The sequence below is a fragment of the Fulmarus glacialis genome, unplaced genomic scaffold (assembly GCF_000690835.1).
Source record: "Fulmarus glacialis isolate BGI_N327 unplaced genomic scaffold, ASM69083v1 scaffold27413, whole genome shotgun sequence".
Classification (NCBI taxonomy): domain Eukaryota; kingdom Metazoa; phylum Chordata; class Aves; order Procellariiformes; family Procellariidae; genus Fulmarus; species Fulmarus glacialis.
Genome location: NW_009202744.1, coordinates 2,043 through 24,162, shown reverse-complemented (window position 1 = coordinate 24,162; position 22,120 = coordinate 2,043). Strand labels below are relative to the sequence as shown.

General features: G+C 52.0%; 1 protein-coding gene across 1 annotated transcript; it reads left to right on the top strand.

Annotated features, from left to right (window-relative positions):
* Window positions 1-6,804: 6,804 nt before the first annotated feature.
* LOC104074333 (dynamin-binding protein-like) lies at window positions 6,805-16,183 on the top strand (the record flags this gene model as incomplete). The annotated part of the gene is made up of 4 exons (XM_009574414.1): window positions 6,805-6,949; window positions 9,336-9,458; window positions 10,014-11,960; window positions 15,875-16,183. Coding segments are annotated over exons 1-4 (2,524 nt in total), but the record flags the coding sequence as incomplete, so codon positions are not given.
* Window positions 16,184-22,120: the final 5,937 nt, after the last annotated feature.

Sequence of the window (22,120 nt, the reverse complement as noted above, 5' to 3'; positions counted from 1 at the left end):
AACCCCACTTCTGAGCAACACAGCTTTTACTTTGTCTTATTTTTAGAAACTTTCTGTTAGGAAATAAAATCTATTGCTTCCTTCTCAGGAGCACCTAGGGGCTCTGAAAGGAAGAGGTCCATGTGATGCCAGGTATCAGCAGAGTCCCTGCCGGGGATTTAGGTTCTTTGGAGATAACGAGCAGCGCAGAACAGGAGCAAAGGCAGGCAAAGAGCAGAGCTTCCAGATCAAAGTTGAGTCATTTCCAGGCTGCTCCCTGCCCAGCAACCCAAGCATCGTAATGGGCTTCTGTCCAAAAGCTATCTTGAAAAATATTGTTCAGGGTGCAAAGTCAAGCGCTCCAGTGTTGAGGAATGTCCTTGTAGCCCCAGTTCAACCTGTTTCGGATACGTACTCAGGGTGTAATGACTAATTTTTTTATTGTATACTACTTACCCCGGGAGCCCAGCCATGGGTGCCACACAGCAGAAGTGGTGCTGCTCTTGGGATTTTGTCTGTTCCTTATTCTAAGTTGTATCGTTTTAGCCTGTCTGCAAAAATGGCAAGAGGGACATCTGCATGCCTTGGGGTAGGAGAAGACAGGACTCAGTAATGGAGTCTGTAAGGTGCGTGCAGCCACTCCATAGAGAATTTGGGAAACTCTTGTCTCCTAAGCTGGTGTTTTGGCCTTTGCGTGCTTGGGTCCCCAGTGCCAGAGATTAAATATCCGTCACAATCTTCTTGCTCACATGTTGTGGCAAGGTGTTCTGCTTTGCATTAAAAATTGATGCTGTGCTCTAGTTTCTGGATGACTTTCCTTTGCTCGCCGCCTGGCCCAGCAGGAGCTCCTCTTCTTTCCTCCCCAAGCTATGCTTACCCCACGCAAATGCCACCAGCCTGTCCTCAGCCGCGTCCTGCAACGGAGCAGGTGAGAACGCTGTGACAGCCAGGGCCCAGCTGGAGGGAAGAAGTGGTTTGAATGACTTGTGTGGTACGTGGCAGAGCTCCTGGGGCAAATATCCAAACTGTCGCACATGTGCCGTGGGAGGCCAGAGGTTGCTCAAGCAGCCCTTGTCCTTGGCAGTCCTGGTTCGGAGGGCTTGGCGATCCAACCTAAATGTACTCATTTTAATTATTTTTTTATATGTCAGATCACAGACGGAGGAAAAGAAGCTATTTCTTTTAAAGTGAGGAGATTCCTCTTCCGCCTGGGAGCCATATGGGGTTAGGAGATGGAGTGCGTAAGAGGAGATCTCCTGTTTCTCACTACGTGAAGCTCAGTGGGGAGGCTCTTTGGGATCTGCTGGGACAAGCAACACGTCCTCACGAGAGGCTGCAGTGGTCAGCATTCCCCTGGTGGGAGAAGGCTCCTCTCCTCTGCATCATTCGGCGGGTTTTTGCCCTGCTTGCTGCCTCGTCTGTTCTCTGGGGTTTGTAGGGTCAGCTCTGCAGTTTGCTGGAGCCGCAGTCCCTGCATTGGCACTATCTCCAGCCGGGGCCCAGGCAGCCTGGCTCAACGGGGTATTGTTTATCCCACCCAGGAATGTGCAGGCGAGCAAGAACCTCCGGGAGGTTACAAAGCAACATGTTCTGCTCCAAGCAGGGGGAGTGACTGCGGGTGGCAGGGCGGCTCTGAAGGCTGGTCTGAGTGGTCAGGGCGTGCTGGTGTGCAGGCAGTGTCCTGCCCTTGAATGTGGATGAGGACTGTGCAGGCTGTGCAGATGCAGTGGGGTAAGGAGGAGGGAAGGAGGGCTGTCAGATTTGGAGACCACGGGGTGGAACAGAGGAAAATAGTAGGTAAGATGCCTCGGCATGTAGTTAGTAAGCTTGACACAATCACGTGAGAAGCCAAGCAGCACTCTTGGTTTCTTCCCACTGCATGTTAGGTACCGATCCTGAAGCCTAGAGTGCAGCGAGAGCTGCAGCAAATCTCTTATGAAAGCCAGACCCAGCGGCTGGAGAATGCACTGAACAGGGCCAAGGGGCATCTCCATCTCTGGGGGTGAATTGTGTTTTCAGTGAACAGGCATTAAGCTATAATGAGTGGAAGGAGGCATGAAAAGGCATAGGTGAAATGCATGGCATTTTTCAATTTTAAGAAAAGATAACTGGCTGTATTTGTTTAATATTTTTAATATTAATTTATTTATTCGTTCTACCACAAACTTGGCTTTTGTACATTTCTGGGAATCTGACTCCTTCCTGGTCTACTGCTCCGGCAGGCTCTAAGGTTTTAAAGAGCCTGAGACATCTGCTGCACAAGAATCCACTTGTCCCTCTTGTGCAAACCAAGTGTGCCTGTGGAAGCCCACACCGCATTTTTTGGTCTGTTTGGTGCTGTTAGTTTCTCGGTTACAGTGCTCAGCATAGCCAATTCTAACAGTGCTGCCTCTTGAGTGAGAAGCTAAAAAATGTTATTTAGAGGGAAACAAGTGGATATTGCCTGTGAAGTTTGATCTTCTTTCCGCTGAATTTGTGGCATCCATCCATTACTGCCTTTTCTCTTGTGATCTGATCAGCTCTTTGGGTATACCACCGGATTAGCTGTCTGCAAACCCTTTGGGTCTTTCCTTTTACTGGGGCTCTTAATGCTTTTTGTAATCAGCCTAAAATGGTCTCTTCATGTTGCTGCCTTAGCTCTTAAGTGCTTGAAATCCTTGCTTCAGTGTCTTTCAGCAAAAACAGGGAAGACAGAACTCCTGTTTCTAAGGTACAGAAATTCATCAGTGACTTGTTTGCTCGCACTTACCATCAAAAAGATACAAAAAGGAAATTTGTATCACCATCTTCAGTAGGCCTGCTTTCATGTAAGTGATGGTGGGTCATCACTTTGAGCAAACGCCTGACAATAATTTAATGTTGGTGAGTCCATTGTTTGAGACTTCTTACCCTGCACGATTTTGGCTGCAAAAAGAGGGGAGGGGTACAAGAAGTTGTCTGAGTCAGTGTGTAAATGCCTCCTCTTGGCTGCTGTGGCTTGATCCAGTCTGTGCTGAAGGTCTCAAAACAATATTGTAACAGAGGTAATAATAGCCGTTATTTCATTCTGGTCCCTCCTTTCATCAGCCCACGCTGGACCAGCCACGCTCCAGAGCTAATGGCGAAATGGGATAGGCAGTCTTCCACGAAGGTAATGTTAATGTGTGCTGAGCATGCATTCAGGCAGGCTGGGGGGAGTGATTAATGCTCTGGGAATTCACTCCCTGCCTTGCTGCACAATGCTGTTGTGTCAGGCCCGGAGCTTGGCAGCGGGCGGGCTGCAGTCGGGCTCCAGGAACACCTAGTTTGTGCAGGATCAGGCAGCGAGACAGAGACAGCGTGTTCTCAGTGGGGCGAGTTCACTGCTGCGCTGCAGCTTCATACTTGCACAGTGAGGCTGTCTTTGGATGCGGATCTGCTGCTAGGCGGGGGCAAGAGTCCTGCAATTCGCAGTCCTGACCTCCGCCAGCGTGAAGTCCCAGTGTTTGCTCAGTTGTGGAGGAGCCCTCCCTCCCTCCCCCTGGCAGACAGGGATCACTCGTCCTTGAGGTGAGAGGGGATGGTGCTTGGCCTGCCGTCAGGAGCCCTGACTCACTGGGGATCACAGGCGGAGCCCGGCTCTCCCTGCAATCTGCTTTTCCTGCTGGAGCTTCTGTGCAAGCTGCTGCTGGATGTTTGTTTTCACCAGATCTAGGGTGGATCTGGGAGAAGCTCAGGTCCGCCATTAGGCCTGAAGAGTTGGACTCAGTAAGTTTCCAGTCTGGAAGATGCTGAGAGGCTTCCTTCTCTAGGTGGGGGTTTGGAGAAAACGTTGGCAGGCAGCACTCCATGGAGTAAGACAAGGCCAAGATCCTGGAAAACATAATATTTTGTGTTCAATTCATATTATGGAGCAAGCAAACTCCACAAGACTGATTCATGGCTTTCGAATACAGGGGCATACTGTCTAGACTCAGATGGAGTCAGGGAGTGATCCTGCCCTTCTTGGTACTGCTGAGGGAACATGAGCTTGTTGGGATTCTTTTTTTGGCAGTTTCAGAAGTTACTTCACGTTTTCTTACCTCATGGACTGGCTCTCGGGGAATGCTTTTCACATGAATATGTTAGTGCCTGTGTTTTATTGTAAGTGCAATTAATATATACATGGCAGAACAACTGCAATCCTGCCTGCCCCTCTCGATCTTTAGTCTCGTTGGAAAATCTTGTACATTTTAATGAATGAGTCCCCAGAGCTGCAGGTGAGCTAAGGAAGTGACACTGCTGTTTTCATGGGCAGGATCTGAGCCCCAGGCAGTGGGAGGGCCATATCCTCAGCCCCAGTGACTGCAGCAAAGCCAGGGTTTGGGTCTGCAGCACACATGCTGTAATCCTTGCACTCCTCAGCCCACGTTTACATTACACCTTTGACAGAAGAAACGCAAGAAATCTCACTGTACCATCATGCGCTCCTGGAGAAATTACCCCAAGGCAGCAGTTATGCCTGCAATATTTTTTTCCCCCTTTGTCCAATGCGGCTGTGAAGTTTGCATATTCAGAGTATGGCAAGGATTCCTAGGACCCTGAGCTCAGTCAGCAGCCTGTCTGCAGAGTGGAGGGCAGCCCCAGTGCCTGCAAGGGGCTGCTACTGCTGCGCCTGTCGCTGCTGCTCTCCTATGTCCGTCAGAGCATGCGGCAGCATGTCCCAGCCACCCCACCTCAAACAGCGCAAGGCTCCTTCCTTGTCTTTAGTATTTCCAAGCTAATTGATGGCTCTTCCATCTTTTTCCCTGCTCCACATGGTCATGTTTTTAATACTGTTACTCCTTCTGCCTCAGTAGGTTCCTGCTACCCCAAACTGCAGCTCTTTGTGCTTCTGATTCACTCCAGTCCATTCATCTCTTTTTGGTGGCAAAGTGCTGTCGGCTGCTGGATATTGGGCTCTTTGTTTGTACAGCCAGCACAACACTGCTGACAAAGGGACAGGCTGTGCCCCAAGGAGCCCACGTGCTACGGGGAAGACAGTGGAGAGCAATAGGAGTGACGGACGGGACAGCAGAGGTGAGGGTGGCTGGGGGCCGGGGCGCAGCGTGCTGGCTTCAGCGGGGGCACAGCTGGGGGTGGGGAGGGACGTGCTGAGGAAGCTGTGTCTGCCGAGTACAAACCCGCTTTGTTCCCAGGAGGTGAGTCGGACTGGATAAACAGAGCGGTGCCGTCAGCAGAAAGCCTTTCCCTGGCTGGATCCCCTGCTGGCACTCTTGCTGGAAGTTGGCTGCACCTCGTCAGCGGGGATGTTTTTCTCCTGCCTGTGTTAGCGTCCCCTCTTCCTGACTCTCTGGGGCTCAGGTGGGCCGTGCGCAGCTGTATGGAGAAATGGGGGCCCCGGAGGCCCCATGTGTTCACTGTGGGTGGTGGTGTGTCGTCACCGTGCTCTTTCTGCTGTTGGCTAGGCAGGATGGTTTGACAAGCCATGCTGAGTACGGGACAGGTGTCGCCGGCTGGGCGGCGCTTGGAGGGTGACTGTTCACCATGCACGTAGAGGTGCTTTGGGAGGAGAGGTTGGGTCCCGTTGCAGGGAAGCTGTGTCCAACCGGGCGGAGTGGGAATTGTGCTTGTGATGTGGGAGGAAAGCAGCCTGTGTTGAGGGGGCTGGTGGGGAGGATGCTGACGTCCTGGCGTCGCAGAGGGCAGGGCTCTGAAAGCACCTCGGAGAGGTGTCAGCAGTGCTATGCTCTGCCCGTAATTGCAGTGGGACATGAAGATGAAGGGAAGCAGTCACTGGTCTGAGGTGCAGATGTTGAGGCATAATCTTAGGGTTCCTGGTTGCCTTGGATGGATGCACCTTTCAGTTCCCCTCCCGAGGGATTTGCGAGGAGGGGAAGGAGCAGCTGAAGCTGCAGGACTGCTGCTGCCTTGGTGCTGTGTATTGCCTTGATGGTGAGGCTGCTTAGTATGAAGCAAAGATGAAAAGTGTCCGGGCTCAGCAGCCACTTCCAGAGGAAGGGGGAACCCAGGACATAGCCCATGATGAGGACGTCTTTGCCTGCCTTCAGGTCCCCTGCCAGGGGAATTTCAGCCTTGGCTCCCAGAGCCTTGGACAGGGTCTGCACCCTCATCTCAGCCTGGCTTCTGCCAAGAGCCATGGTGAGGCCTCCCAGGGGATGGCTGAGCCTGGTACCTAGAAGGCAGAAGGGGCATTTCTAGCCAGGTCTGAGGATGCCCAGGCTGTGTCAGCCCAGGTGGGGGTGGGAAGAGTTTGCCGGTGGGGAAGACGATGGTGGGGTGAGTTTGCCTGAGTGGACTTTGTGCCTCTTCTCTTGCTGGGCAGAAGAGTGACGCTGCTCCAGGACGTGGTTCCTGGGCCCTGAGCGGTGGCGTGGGGAGGGGGATGCCTGTGCCCATCCCACCAGAGCATGCTTGGTGGGACTGTGCAAGTGAGTGGTGCTATCTGCCCACCCAGACCTGGCAGGCTCAGGGCCCTGCCCTGCGTGTCAGGGAAGCGCTGAGCTTCCTCCCCTCCTCTTGCTTCCTTCCTGACGGGAATTCACTTCCAATTTTCTTGCTGCTTCTCCTCCAATTGCAGCACAAACACGTGTCCCCACAAATAGCCTGGACAATAGGGCTGGACAAGGCAGGTTAGACCATGGGGGCTGCATTGCTGCAGACCCTTGGCTCCTGTGGCATGCTTCACGTGGTGAGGGGTTTCAGGGAGCTCAGGACAGGACCCCCTCGCACTGTTCCTGCCTCTTGTGCTCAGGAAGGGTTTTACTTTCTGAGCATATATGTGATAATTTCAGGTCTTTCTGGCTGCTAACAAACTTCCCACTGTGTCTCAACTTTAGGTACTGATCCGCCTTCAGACCCCACGCAATGGAGGCTGGCTCCGTGGTACGAGCAGTCTTTGATTTCTGTCCCAGCGTCTCTGAAGAGCTGCCCCTCTTCGTGGGAGATGTCATCGAGGTGCTGGCCGTGGTGGACGAGTTCTGGCTCCTCGGCAAGAAGGAAGGTGTCACAGGTAAGAGCTGGAAATGCCTGCACCTGAATCCATAGATGGGCCAGCTAAACATCCACTCTGTGAGCACACCTTCCCTTGGCCGGTGCTGTGCAGAACCAGATTTGATTTACTAAATCTTTCATGGGACTTTGCTTGGGACTGAGGGTGCAGGTTGCCTGCCAGCTTTGCGTCAACTATTCAGACAGCTCATTTGTTGTTTTTTGAGAGAGATTAGTGGAGGGACAGTTCTCGAGGAGATGAGAGCTTCACAATACTAGTTGCTCCATCCTCTGTGGTGAGACAGCCCATTTCCTGGCTAGTTTATGCACTGACCCACTGTGGCAGTGGAAGGGGAGAGAGGAAACAGATGCACTGAGAGTGGAAATGCATCCACATCCAAGTGACCTCGTCAGGTCAAGTCAGTGGGAGACACAGCGGCAGAGTCTGTGTGTCCCTCTGAGCCCTCTGACTCAGCCCCACATCCTCCTTTCCACTTTAAAGCATTTTCCTGCACAAGCTGCCATCAATATCTGGGTGCCTGAAGTAGTGCGCAAGTCTTTTAAACTTTTGGAGGGGTGTGAGAAACTTCTGAAGCAGCAAAATGCTCTTAGTGAAACAGAGTCTTGCAGACCCTGTTTAAGCAGCTCTTTCTCATCTTAATACTGATGTTGAGAGGATGTGTGAGTTCTCAGGGAGATGAAAACCAGGCCACTTCAAAGCATAAGCCTGACTCTGTCTTCAGGGTGAGGGTGGAACTGGAGTTTCATCCCTGGCCGTGGAGATGGGGCTGCTATTGCAGCAGCAGTCTGGGCTCTGCTAACAGCCGCGAGCTGTCTCCTGGCTAAAACAAAGACGGACAGGAGCAAAGGTGGAGAGGAGGACTTCTCTCCTGTGCTTCACATAGCTGATAAATGGAATTGAATGAACACGTGCCAGATGCTGCTGGTGCTGCTGAAGTCACTGGGCATAAATTACTTCTGCAGAAATCACCAGTATCTACTTCACCACAGTTTTGTCTCCCAGCATAACTGATGCGCTTGTTCTCAAGAAAATGAAGGTATTAAGGAATAATAAACAGATGTGTGTTGTAGCTCAAAGATAAAGAAACATGCTGAAGTCAAACGGAATGGTTTTTAATGGCCTTTAACTTTTTTTTCCCTTAGAACAGCTGTTGTAGTTTTCTGCCCAGTTTTCTAAGCTAAAGTTGTAAGGAATTGAAAAAGTGCTTTTGAATAGAAGCTGTGGAAGTGCTGCATCCTACCAATAATAATACTCAGTACTCTGTGGGGAATAATTAATGTAGCTCCATGACTTCCTTTCTAACAGCATTAGGTTGTTTCCATGTACAGAGCAGGAAACTAAGACGTGAAAAAAGGGGTAGAGTTGGTTAGAACTGTGAAGGAAGCCACTGAAACTAACAGCCTGTGGGCTGCTGGTTGCACCTCGGGTTAATGACAGCAGATGCCAAACTGCCCAAAGCCAGTGCAAAGTTCTGGGTGTCTAGAATATGGTGTCTCCAGGTTTTATTGGAGAACATGGATGCCATATTGGGTCATCAAGAGTGAATGCTGGAAGTGCTACTAGCCCATACTCCATCATATCCCCTTGCCACAAATTATGAAAGATAGGAATGACATTTTTAGTGGCCTTTGCAGTGGGCTCTGCCACATCCTGTGCTTCCGGGACTGAAGTTAGTAGCTGAGTGGTATCTGAGTGGTATCTTGCTGAGTGGTATCTTGTAAGGGCCAACAAGTGTGCGCTGCCCCATCTGGCTGTGGCCTGTTCAGAATAGCTGGGCATACAGCAATGGGTGACATGGTGAAATAGATGCAGAGAGGTGATAAAGTGGGGAAGGTCCCTGGAGCCTCGGCAGCACTGAAGCTGTGACAGAGCCTGTGACTCACACATGTGGCCATCCCGAGTGTGGTGGCCTGACTTCTGTGCTGAGGCCATGCAGGGGCCAAGCCTTGCAGAGTGAGGAGCACTAGGTAGATGTGCCTAGTCACAAGACACTGGTCTCATGGTCCAGCACTACTGGATCTCTCAGTCCTCATCATGGCTCTGAGTTGGGAAGCAAGCAATGAAAGCAGAGAAAACATAGTATGTCTGTTCCCAGAAGCACCATGCTGATGGCACAGTCCCAGTAATGAACACAGCCTGTTGATTGCCTGGAGTTAGCCGAGGACACAAAGCTTTTTGTTCTCTGTTAGCTCTTAAGCATTTAAAACCTCAGGAATTCCTGACTCCCAAACTTGTTCCTCTTCCACCATGCTGTTGAAGCACCCTGGGTAGCTGGTTATTTTCCTTTAGCAAAAGATGAATAGATCCCAAAATCTGGAAGGAGGGTGGAGGGAGTAGTGATGGGCTACAGGAAAGGCTCATTGCTGACAACTGCTTCTCGTTTTAGGGCAGTTTCCTAGCAGCTTTGTGGAACCTGTGGATATCCCCCCTTTGAAGCAGGGAGAAAAACTGTTTGTTTGCACCAGTGACTTCACATCTCAAGAGCCAGGGAGCTTGTCATTGCAGAGAGGTAATCTGCATTCCTTCCTTTGCTTTGCATCTCATAGCCCTCACCTGTCCTTCCAGAAGCATGATCCTAGTCACAGCATCCTGCCTAGAGTGGCAGGAGAGACAGGGAATTTCCTAATACTTCATGACATGGGTCATGTCAAATCCACCATGGCCCTTTGGGCTTCTGCCACTCTGATACCAGTTTCTCATGATCTATCATTACTCTTGAAACTCCAAATATTGGAGTCGTGTGATCATAGTAAACTTACAGCTGCCTTTTAAGTGCCCTCCAATCCCCAAATCTTAGACTTGCATTTGGGGGAGAAATCAAAGCTTTGGTGCACGGTCATGGCTTAGCAGCCAAAACTGTGTATCTTAGATACATGTGTGCAAGAGGCTGCAAAATGCTTCATGCCTTACCTCCATTCTGTGCTCTTGTGCATCCCCAACACGCACTGCGCTCTGTGCAGAGTGCCAGACCTTACGCACAGCCAGGAAGGACGTGGGGAGGCAGGAATAAGAGGTGGGAGCAATCATGAGGGCAGTTTTGAACTGTGTGTCTCATTCCCTGCAGGAGACCTGGTGATCCTGGGCGGGTCCCTGGCCTCCAGCTGGCTCCAGGGCCGAAGCAGCTGGGGTTCCAAGGGCTTTTTCCCATCATCATGTGTGCGGGAGCTGTGCCTTTCAGTTCGGAGTCGTCAGCTGTCCCAGAGTGCTCTCCTGGAGGTGCCTGCCTACTCACTGGGCCAAGCCCGGGCCCTGATGGACCTGTCTGCTCAGCTGGAGGAGGAACTGGACTTCAGGGAAGGAGATGTGATCAACATTGTTGGTGTCCCAGAGCCTGGCTGGTTTGAAGGCGAGCTCAGAGGCCGCAGGGGCATCTTCCCAGAGGGTTTTGTAGAACTGCTTACTCCTCTGCGAGCACCAGGAACCTCAGTGGATCCAGAGCCCACAGGGACTTGTGACACCAATGGGACAGTGGAGATGCCCCCCAAGGAGGAGGAGGAGCCAGGGTGCACCTATGGTGTTGCCCTCTATCAGTTCCAAGCCCTGGAGTCCAAGGAACTGGATTTTGATGTGGGTGACAGGATTCGGATCATAGGCATTCTGGAGGATGGCTGGCTGGAGGGGGAGTTGAGGGGGAAACGTGGCATCTTTCCACACAGATTTGTGAGGCTGGAAACCTCTGAGCCTTGCAGGGAAAAGGTGGGTGCTGGGGATCCCCAAGGAGGTGGCAGCTGTGGCGTCACCGTCCATCAGGACCCAGAAGACACCTGCTCCGAAGCTCTTCCTTCGCCAGGGGAAGATGGCAGGGAAAAGGAGGATGGCTTGGCTGCACACCCTGAGCCTGACACCATTTTGTCTCACATGGTGGGGAGAACAGAGGGTCATCTTGGCACAGATTTGAAACAGCGTCAGGCCTTTCCTGGCACTGGACACCAAGGGCCGCGTCCCAAAGGCACAGCAGACTCCCTCCCCTTTGACCACACAAAGACGGTCAATGGCCTTCTCCCCGCTGCTAAGCTGCCTCCGCAGCGGGGCAGCAGGTCTGGCCAAGCAGGTGAGTCGGAGCCTGGGGGAACTGTGTCAGCCTCCCCAGGAAACTCAGAAACTCACAGCCTGCCTGAGCGTGATGGAGACAGTCCCACTGTGCCCCCGCAGGTTCCCCACTCCCCCCCAGATCCTTGCAGGAGCCAGGCAATTTCTTCTCCTAACAGCTGGGCAGCATCCGAGCCCCAGGAGAGCCAGAGCAACACCCAGGGCCTGGACGATTGGGTGGACGGTCAACAGGAGAAGTCCAAACCTTGTTCCTCCAGCTTGGGAGGTTCCCAGGTGGGCCTGGACACGTGGGCTGGGAGCTGGGGGGAATGCTGCCCGCTCACAGCGCAGGGGGATGGCTGCACGGACCTCGACTCCAAACTGACAGAGCAGCTGGTGCAGTTTGAGAAGAGTCTGACAACTACCGGCACTGAGCAGGACAAGATCTCCCGACACTTCTCTATCTTGGACTACAGCTCTGAGAAGGACATTGTCCGTGGGACTCCTGAGTGTGCCCCCCACGCCAGGCAGCCAGAGAGGAGGAAGGCCCTGAGGCCACCCCCTCCTCGGCCCAGCAGCCTTGCGACAACCCCTGTGCACATGCAGGGTGGCCAGGTGCCTAAAGGCAGGTCTCTGTCCTTCTCGGTGAAGCCCTCCCGGCCTGCGCCCCGGCCTCCCTCAAGCAACCAGCGGAGGAGTGTGCCCCCTCCGCAGCTTCAGCCCAGCGCCCAGGAGCAGCGGGCAGAGGAGGGACACGGGCAGGACTTGACACGGGCAGGATCAGCTTCCCCCGGCTCCATTCTTCTGACGAGGATTGGAGAGGTGGAGCGAGACCTGGAGGCTTACGGCAAGACCCGCGCTGAGCTAAGCCTGATGCTGGAGGAGCAGCAGGATGAGCTGGTGAGAGCGGAGACCCTGGAAAACCTTGATTTCTGTGACTCCAACATCGAGAGTCTCAGCATGGAGCTGCAGGAGCTGAGAGGTGAGTCTGCAGCGGCATGGGATGGGGGTGCTTGAGCGGGACAGCTGGCCCTTGCTGTGTACAGGCACTGTTGGAGTCAGTCTTTTATTTCCTTCTTTAATTTCTGATTTTGGTAATTTCATAAGCATTGTTGCAGTACAAATCATCATGATTTTGCCTCAGAGAACCACAGTGCCATTCTCTGGACACCCCTCAGCCCTGGCCTTCCCCACCCCCTTTTCTTTCCAACTCTCCCATCTCTTTTTCCAGCCTCACCGTACATCCAGAGCCCTCATCTCATCCATTCCCAGTGTGTCCTTGCTCTCAAGCAAAAACACAGCTGCTGCAGGTTCCACCTCCCTACCTCACCCCCTCTTAGCTGTGGGGGAGTGAGCAGCAGCTTCAGAGTGGCGTTGCTGGTGGTCCTGCAGTTGAGGTCTGAGTTGATGTCTGTGACATGACTGCCCTCAGCCTGTCAGGGCAGTGGGTTTCCTGCGGTTTCTGCTCTGGGGGGAGACTTGTCACTCAAATCAGAGGGGATGCCCAGACAGTGCTGAACCTGGCCTGGGAGTGGGGAGGCTTAGTGGGCAAAAAGTAAAGCCTGCCCCTGTGCTCGTGCCATCCATGGAGTCCAGAATTTCAGGACAGGAAAATGACGCTGCGCGGTCGGTAACAGCAACAAAGAGCTTTAAATTGCAGCATGTCTGTAGCCAAAAAGATGACTTTTGTCCTTGCAGCCCAGAAAAATTACTCAGGGAGGAGAAATTTGCACTGTTTATATCAGCACATTTGAGCTCCGAAACCCAAAGATGCCATATAAAGATCAGTGCTGTTAATTACGTTATACTTGATATTACAGTAGACAAAGTGGAAGGACACATGTACATCTCCCACAGTCCCTACCCCAGCTTCTCCCAGGAGCTCTGACACTGCAGTTCTGTGATCGAAACCCACGATGTGCAGGAAATGTGGGCACTGCACGCGGGAGGTGGAGTGAAATGCCAACTCCTGCCTGGGGATTACTCACTCTGACTTCATTGCCTCCATCCTCCCACTGCTTAATCAGTGCTTGGAAAGCCCAGGCACTTTGCTGCAGGATCGCGTCTGATGCAGAGTACATGGGAATGAAGGCTGATATGGGTGCACCAGGGAAACGGGGTGACAAAGAGCCTCCACATCAGTGGCATGCAAGAGGGATGCTTGGAAGAAGGCTTAAAGGATTTGAGGCTAGATGAAATAACTTGAAGGTAGGAAGAGGAAAATCCAGGCTGGATCAAGGGAAATTTTCTTACGGGATAGATCTTGCTGGGAAATGTCTCCTACTGCCCCAGTGCTTCCTGACAGAGAATGGGTCCTGCAGAACCTGTGCCCTGTTTGGTTACAGGAACTGGAAGTTCTAGGCAAGAACTAACACACTATCTTGAGACATCCTACCTGTCAAGTTATCCCCTTAGTAGTCTTAGAGGATTTGTTACCACTTCAAAAAACCTGAGAATTTATAAGTAGCCTCTCTGGTCCTATGATAAAGATATACCCTACCTGCTCTCTTGCATCCCTCCTGCCACATCTGAGCATGGCCAGAGAGCGTGCCTCAGGCTTGCTAGCCCAGCTTCAGTGCAGCAGGCCAGATCAGTAATGCAGTGTTGCATCGGCTCAGCAAAACGTGTTTGCACCATGCTTCAGGTGTGGCCTCTGCCTTTCCGCCATTAGGGGAACATGGAGGCATGCAGGAGGGAGAAAAGCTTTCCCTAAGCATTGACCAGCAACCAAAATAGGGCTGGCATAGTCTTAGGGGAGCCCAGCCCCTTGGTGTGTCCTTTGGAGAGCCAAAGGAAGAGCAGAAAGTATGTGGTTTTCTAAAATACGTGTTTAAAATGTGCAGGTTGCTTCTTTGGTATGTCTTGCGTGCACACTGAGGGTTTCACTGATCACCAGGCTTGGGCAGGATTAGTGCTTGCCCTCCTGCAGTTGGAGTAGGAGGGTCCATTGGTTTTATTTTTGTCTTCTACTAGCTGGGAGCATTGGCTGTGCATACCTAACAAGTGTTGTAAGAACCTGAGATGGGGATGACATGCATGGGCTCTCCTGTTTCTGTTGTGGTCATCTTTTGGTTTCTCATAGGAAGTCCTGCATTTGGTATGGAAAACTGGGAATATGTTGCACCCTGCAGCGAGAGGAGCACATGTATCTATAGCATCCTGGAAACATTGTGTGTTGGCAGCCAACTCCATAACCCAGATGTTCCCTTCAAGCCTGTTACTATCAGCAGGGGGACCAGCCATTCGCCCTGGAGCAGGGAACCGGGCAGCTGTGGCTGTGTGGCACTGCACAGGCACTGGTCGGGGATGCTCTGTCACACAGGGAGCTGCTCATCTCCAGCTCTTCCCAGGACCTGTGGCTGAGGGCTGGGAAAAGGATGGGCTCAGCATCAGGTTTGAGACAGGGGTGGCCTGAAGGCCTCAATCTACCCCACTGAGGTGTGGAGCAGAGCCCAGCCTCTGCTAGACGGCGTCATTTAGCCTCCATGCCGGCGGGAGCCTGAAGGCACGGGAAGGAGATCTGGTATCCCATCTCTGGTCTGTGGCTTCCCGCGGTCTCACATGCTGTTTCCTTTCCCTGAGGATGTTGGTCTTGGGGCAGGGCCTCCGCATGCTCCAGTGCCTTCCTTTTCCCTGCCTCTGAGCCGCCTGGGGAGAGGCTTTGGCAAAGCCGCGGAGCCGGTTTGGGCGGTGAGAGCCTGCCCAGCCCCGGCCTCCCTCCTCGGGGCTGGTTACTGATTACTTTGGGCAGCAGGTGGAGGAGGCTGGGGCTGGCAGTGATTGGGCCCGTGCCTTTTCGTACTCTTGCTGGCTGGTTTCAGGAAGCGACGCCTGCGTTTCACTTGGGACGGGAGCGCTGGAGCAGAGCAGAGAAGCGGCGTCAGCCCGGGCTTGGGCTCGGGGAGCTGGTAGCAAAGGGAGTCAGCACCTGCACCGCACCCCAGCGGGACTATGTGCACTTATCCCGGGACGAAACACGGTGTGGAGGATCTGAGGCAGGAGCCACAGCTCCTCGGCTGGGAATATGAGGACTGTTGTGCTGTGCAGAGAGAGGACATGGCTGGGGTGGCCGCGCTGCATGGTGAGGCTCGCTGCAATGACAGACCCAGGGCGAGGAGGCAGTACCCAGGCTGCCGGGGAGCAGACAGCGGCTGGGACGGTTACAGGAGAAGGGAGGGCATCTCCATGGATCGACAGAGCATGAATGGAGACTGTGGAGGTTTTTGGAAGGGAGGTATCCAGTATGCGGACTGCAGGAGAGCAGACAGTGCTTGGGACGGCAAAAGCCAGGATAGAAACTATAGGATGTATGAGAGGGAGGACGTTCAATACAGAGACTGCAGTTCTGAGATAAGAGAAGGGCAATACAGAGAAGACAGAGTACCTGGGCAGTATAGGGAGGGAGGAAGGCAGTACAGAGAGGACAGAGTACCTGGGCAGGATAGGGAGGGAGGAAGGCAGTATAGAGAGGAGGGGGCTGCAGTTCTGAGATAAGAGAAGGGCAATACAGAGAAGACAGAGTACCTGGGCAGTATAGGGAGGGGGGAAGGTTGTATAAGGAGGACAGAGATCCTAGGGACTACAGTGAGGGTGAAAGACATTATGGGGAAAGGGAAAGGCAGTGTAGGCAGGAGAGAGGCTCTGGGCAGTATAGGGAGGGGGGAAGGCAGTATAGAGAGGATGGAGGCAATCAAGTATATAGAGAAGGGGAAAAGGATTATAGAGAGGATGGAGGCTCTGGGGCATATAGAGAGCAGGAAAGGCAGTATATAGGTGTCAGGGACCAAGAAGACCAAGAAGACTTTGAGCAGCACAGGCAGCCCAAAGGCCATGGCATGGACCGCAGCAATCTGGACAGAGGTTGTGAAGCTCCTGCATTTGTGGTCTGGTCCTCAGGAGATGGTAGCGTAAGCCTGGGGTCAGGTACCTGCTACACACAGTCCAAGATGCAGGACACGGACTACAACAGCTGTGGGGAGCTGGAAAGAGCAGCCCCAGGGCCTGGGATGCCAGCCAGGAGCAGCGGCAGAGCAGAGCACTCGAGGGTACGCACGGGCCGGCCGGACTGGAGCCAGATCTGGGAACAGGAGGCCAAGGAAGCAAACAGGGTGGGCTCCGTGCTGCAGCGAAACAGCTTCTACAGACGGACGGCTCCCAGTGCCCTGCGGCACTCGGAGTTTGTGCAGACCAGGAAGGAGAAGCGAGGTACGCGGGGAAATGCTGGGCAGTTGGGTGTGCCTTCGCCCTGCCCTGACACCTGGGCAGCACCCGGACTCTGGCGCAGATGGGTGGCTGGCATAGCCAGGCTCTCACGGGAAACCCTGGGGCTTGCTGAAATGGGCATCATCATTGTTACCCCTCTGTACAGTCACCTATGTGTCCTGCCAGGGCTCTTGCCCCCATTTTGCAGAGGCCCAGGTGGGAGGGAAGCCCAGGCAGCACAGACCCACGGCTCACTGCTGCCCTTTTGCTCACTCCTCCACCTGTGCCCCGAGTGTTTTGTGTACACCCTAAAACCTGTGCCCCTGATTTGTCTGCTCTCTCAGGGCCCCAAGGAGGTTCCTCATGGGGGAAAGGGTGAGGCACTGGGGTTATTCCCACTGCCTGTTTTACTATTATAACCCATCATGAACGAATTCTGTGTGTAGGAACCAATTCCTGACCCTGCGGAGGGCGAGTATGGCATCTGTTCGCAGGCAGCACGAAGCAGGAAATAGGGGAAATAGTTGTTGTAGCACTTGGACAGACACAGAAGGCAAGTACTTGTAGTTGCATGATTACACATGGGCAGGACACTGAGGCACCTACGCGTTAGGAGGCTGTTGCAGATGGGAATGGTACCTCCTGCATCGCCAGCCCCTCGGTACTACAGTAGTCCCTTGCCTGCGCTACAGCAGCTGCATGCTGTGTCCTGGGTGCCTGAGCCATCCCTCGGTCTCCAGTCCCATCAACCAGCACCCTGGAGCTGGAGAGATACCAAAGCTGGAGGGCTCAGGCTGTCTTGGCATGGGCAGAATCATTCCGTTGACACCATGGACAGAGTCAGCTGCAGACAGCTTTGTGGGGCATGGCTCGTTGTTGCAAGGCTATCAGTGTGTGTTGGGGAAGGGGCAGCAAGGAGGTAGGGTCTGGGCAGAGGGAGTGAAAGAGCACTTCTTGGTGGATTGGCCTCCCCGTTGGGCAGCCATGTGCCTGAAAACCTGTTTGCTTCTGCACCCTTTCTGCCAGTGTCTGTCTCAGGCATGTGTGTGAACTCTCCATGAAGCGGGGTTGAAACGCAGAGGAAAACAGCACCGCAGTGCAGCGGCCGGAGGTGGCAGGGCTGGAGGCTGCGGCTGCCTGTCAGCTTAAACAGTGTGAAATCTGTCCTCTGGAGGTATTTGATTAAGCAGGCTCTGCCAGCTGCATTTCTGCACTTCGGCCGCTCTGGTAGGGTGGGACTTTGCTCAGCTGCGTCCCCAGGGCGAGGGAAGGGAGAGGTATTGCAGTGCCAGGACGTCCAAAGGGCAGCGGGGAAGCTAGGAGGAGCCAGGAGCAGAGCAGGGAGGGAAACGGCCCACAAAGCCTTGGGAGGCTGGAGCAGTGCTGGCCTGGCCAGCTTGTGCAAGGGGAGGGGGGACAGACTGCCATGCCGGGTGAGAGCCTTCGCTCCTCTGATGTTATGAGACGCTGCGTACACCCATGCTTGCGCTGCGGGGGGGGTGTTGGATTTTTTCCCCACTGTGGCAGGCTCAGGGGCACAGGAGTGGCTGTGGGAGGTGCAGGCAGGATGCCCTCGTCATCAGGGCCCATGTCCCATAGCATGAAAGGAGGGAGGAAGGCTCCAGGTGTTTTGAAACACACTCTGTCTGACCTGTGGCCCGTTTCTGGCTGCAATTCCCAGTTCCTCCTCCTGCCCTGCTGGGGCACAGTGCTGCACCAGCAACAGCCCTCCTGGGCGTATATGCTTTGCTGCTGTAGCTGCCTCAATGTAAGACCTCACCAGCACCTGGGAGCCTGCCCAAAAGCCCTCCCATCGTGCTTGGCAGCAGGCACCCTCCTGCCCAGCTGGTAGGAAAAGGTCGGCTCTGTTTTTCCCTCTGTGTGTGCTCCAGGCGCGTTTTCTAATGCTGTCTACTTCGTTTCTGGGTTCCTCCTCCTGTCCACAGAGTAACAGAATTTAGGACTTGAAAGCCCTGCTAGAGATGACATGGCCTGATCTTTCCCGTAAGCGGGGTTATTACACTTCTTGCAGATTTCTCTGTGGTACAGCCCAGTGACAGCTACTTGGTTAGAGCATCTCTTCTGGGATGAGACTCAGCTGTGTCTGCCTGCCACATCAACAGAAGGAGAACCCGCCTGTCATAGCTTTGCTGCTTAGTCACCATCACTCTTAAAGGTTTTGCATGCTAATGTGTTGCATTTCAGCTCTGAACCCCAACCTTTTTCTACTAAATTAGAGCTTTTTAGTTGATGGATTTTCTTCTCAGGCAGGTACTGTAATTAAGTAATTTTTCAGTCTTCAGTTCTTTGTAGTGAATACAGTCTTAAAATATTCATGGCAAAGATTCACAGGAAGACCTTTACTCTTTATTCTTCCTGATGCTCGCTAATTTTTCAGTTCAGACTCTTTCAAAATAATGGACTTCAGAGCTGCGTGAGGCACTCTGGGTGGGTGTCAGCACTTGCTTGCACAGAGGTGTACCTTGCTGTGCTCCTGTGCCCTTGTCCAAGGACCCCAATCTGCCTCTGCAGTGCTCGGGGAACTCCTGCTGCATTTTGGCCAATCAAGCAGAAGCATTATTCCCCAGAATACAGTCCTGCTTGTGGCTGCATTTCTTGTCCCCATTAATACATTAATGCATTTGCCTGCATTAAACCTGCTTGGTTTGAATAATTCCATCTTATTCAGGATACCTTGGGTCACTCAGTGACCATATGCCTCATCTTTATTTGCGATCCTGTTGAACTAATGTTCAGTTCTCTACATGATGGCAGTGATTTTCCATTTACTTTAAAAATATTATGTAGGATCAACTCTAAATACAGTCCCTGGAGAACCTGATTAGGAGTACCCTCTTTTATGGATATTCTCCACTGGCAATGGGTTTTTGAGGTGCCAGTTAGCAAGGTCTTATTTCTGCTTTTTAGACAGAAAGAAACAGAATATTTATTGTATAATTCTGCCTTTTTGCCAAACTTACCAAAATTTTACTATTTCTGCTTACTTGTGGGATTGCATCATTGAAAGGGTTTCTTTTGTCCTGGATGGAAATAGAAGTCTATTATAAAGTAGCATTTTATTTCCTCATTTAAAAAATGAAAACTGAATTTGTAATTCTACCATCCATGGATTTTTCTTTATATTTTTCTTTTCTCATTTTTCTGTACTTCAGAGTTCCTGGTGTGTCTATTGTCTATTATCTGGTTTTCTATATTCATTCATTTATTTATATTTGCTACCTTTATTGAAGCACAGACCCGGGACAGATTTTTTCATCAATATCGTTCTCTTGATCATATAACCACGTTTTTTGGATTATCTATTTAAAACATCCTTTTAAAGAACTTCCAGCTTTCATTCTTTTTTCCATCAGTGTTTTTGTTCACACTTTCTTTGATGCTGTGCCTCAGCTTTAGAAGGTTAGCTCTTTGTACACCATCATACTACTTCACTTTTTTTTTGCGTCACAGGTTGGGACCATCCTCTGTTCACACCGAATGCGGTGGGGCTGTGTTCATGTCTGGGCAACCACAGGCTGTTTGGGGCAATGGTTGTAATCTTACCTGGCATAGAGATGTCCCCAAGCAGGCTCTGCATCAGACATCTTTGAGACATCAAGCCATTCCAGTGGCTCTGGGGAAGTGCCCCCAGTCTGTTCCTGTTCAGCTCATTTTTATGGTTTGTCTGGATTTATCCCCTGCTATGTGGTCTCAGAACTCTGCCAAGGCTGAATTCACTTCTGTGGGCTGAAGTCCTTCCTCTTCTGCCATGGCACCTCTGTGCTGCACCCCCCACTTCCTCCTAAGGAGCAATGAGACACTGAATATATCCAGTCTGTTTCTTTTGGAGCAGTGGATATGTTCTGTTACAGGCTTACTACCAATGTCCAGAGTGAGAGTTTTCACCCTGGCCAGATCCTGCTCCTGGCAGCGAGTTTAGCCTTTCGCTCAGATTAATTATTCCCTGCCCTAGTTTCATCCCCTCTCTTCTCATGGTAGGCAGTGGCTCCTCCCCTCCTGGCGTCCACATACTTCAAGTATTTGCAGCTGGTTTGTTTTGTCCTGAGTCACTGCTTGACTCTGCTGAGCTGTGAGCCTGGGGCTGGGCTCGCCTCGCAGGGTGGTGCAGCTCCAGTCGGAGATTTGTGCTTACCGAGCTGGTGCGAGGGGTTGTCCTCAGCGCTGACGGGCAGCACGTCCCTCTTCAGATTGCGTTAGCAGCCTGGGCGCCCTGCGAGGCTGCGCCGTGCCGTGGGGGATGCTAGCAGGTGAGCCCCGACGAGGAGGAGTTGGGGGGCGATGCAGCCCCTTGGGTGAGCCCCCCAGCCCGTGCGGGATGGGCATGCCTCCCGTTGGATCTGGTCTTCATGGGTCAACTCTGCTTCCAGAGTAGGGCAGGGAGAAAACCTCTAATTGCATGCGTGCTCCTGCTAGGAGGTTGGGTAATAAGAATTAGAAGTTTTCGTTAACTGGAAGAAAGTCAGTGAAAGTGGTATTTCTGAGACGAGCAGGATGAGCTGTGTGATTGCTATATTAAATCATGGCCTCCACGGGAAGGGCAGAGGTGGGAGCGTGCTCCATCTTGACACTTCGCTGCCAGGGGCTGGGTTACGACTTGGTGTTGAATCTCACATGCGTCAGCAGGTGAACTAGCAAAGGTCAAAAGCAGGTGCTCCTGGGAGGCTGTCGCAGACCATCAAACCAATCCAGAGAGCCAAGGACTTGTCACAAATACGCCAAAGGGAATAGAGAAAACAATGTTGTTAGAGGTTTTAATTTAGAGAGGCAGATTGCAGAGCTCATGCAACCTATGAGAGAACAAAATTTGAGTCCCTGAAAATTGCAATTGTTTTTGGAAATGTATTTCTGAATGTCTGTTTGGCATCCGTGTCATGGGTAAACATGAATTTGTCACTGGATTGGAATTTAGTGGCTTTTTTCATTCCTGCAGGCTGAAGGAGCCCGTTCGAGCTGTGGTGTACATCTTAGTGCCTCCAAAGTTGATGGGTATGATGACTCAGATTGAAAGTTAACATTTAAATAGAAAATCTGTGAAGTAAAATGGAGATCTATTTAAAAAGCATTTAGTAGATGACCAAAAACGACAGCTGTGAAATGGGTGGGTTTCATTAAATGCTTAATAAGCCTCAGTTAGGGAAAGCTGCTATTACACATACAAGAATGTGTGACAAACAGGAAAAAAGAAATTGATGGCAATCAACAGAGATGGTATGAAATACAAAAAGTGAGCATTTTTAAATGTGTCAGAGACAAATCCTAAGTATTATACATATTGGTCAGAGAGAAGAGCCAAATATTAAAAACAAATTCTGCATTTGATTTTTTTGGAAAGAGGCAGGATGACTTTTGAGTTCATTGCTGAAGGAGGATGCTGGACTAGTGATAAACAGCAAGAGTCCTAAGAGACTTGGCTGCAGCGTAGCCTTGTTTTTAAACGAATGTTGAAATGCTCAGAAAGAGGAAGAAGGCCAGAGGAGAATTAATTTGTATGAGTTTTCAAAATAACGCAAATAGTGATATGGTGTAACTGGGTAGAACTGGTGGCCAGCATCGTGCCAGGTCAAGCAAGCTGAGCTGATGACTACTATGGGCTTAAAACCTGTGCAGAGAAGGTTTTAATTTCCCTTCCACAGGCGGGGATTTGAGACTTGCAGAGGAAGGATGTCATGGAGCTGGCAATCTCACGAGTGTCAGTCGAATCCTCACCACAGGGCGCTCTCTAAAAGGGCCTGACCTAGATTTACTTGCCTGGGGTTTGCTTGGTGGAGCGTGGGGAGCTGCTGCGTTCGCTGGCAGCGCTGGGCATCCCCAGCTCTGTTTTGGTGAGCTGGAGCCAGACACATCATGTGGCTGCTATTTAGCTATGGCTAAAGCTGGGAGCACAGCAGGGTTGTTTGGTGGTGCAGTAAACTCCCAAGA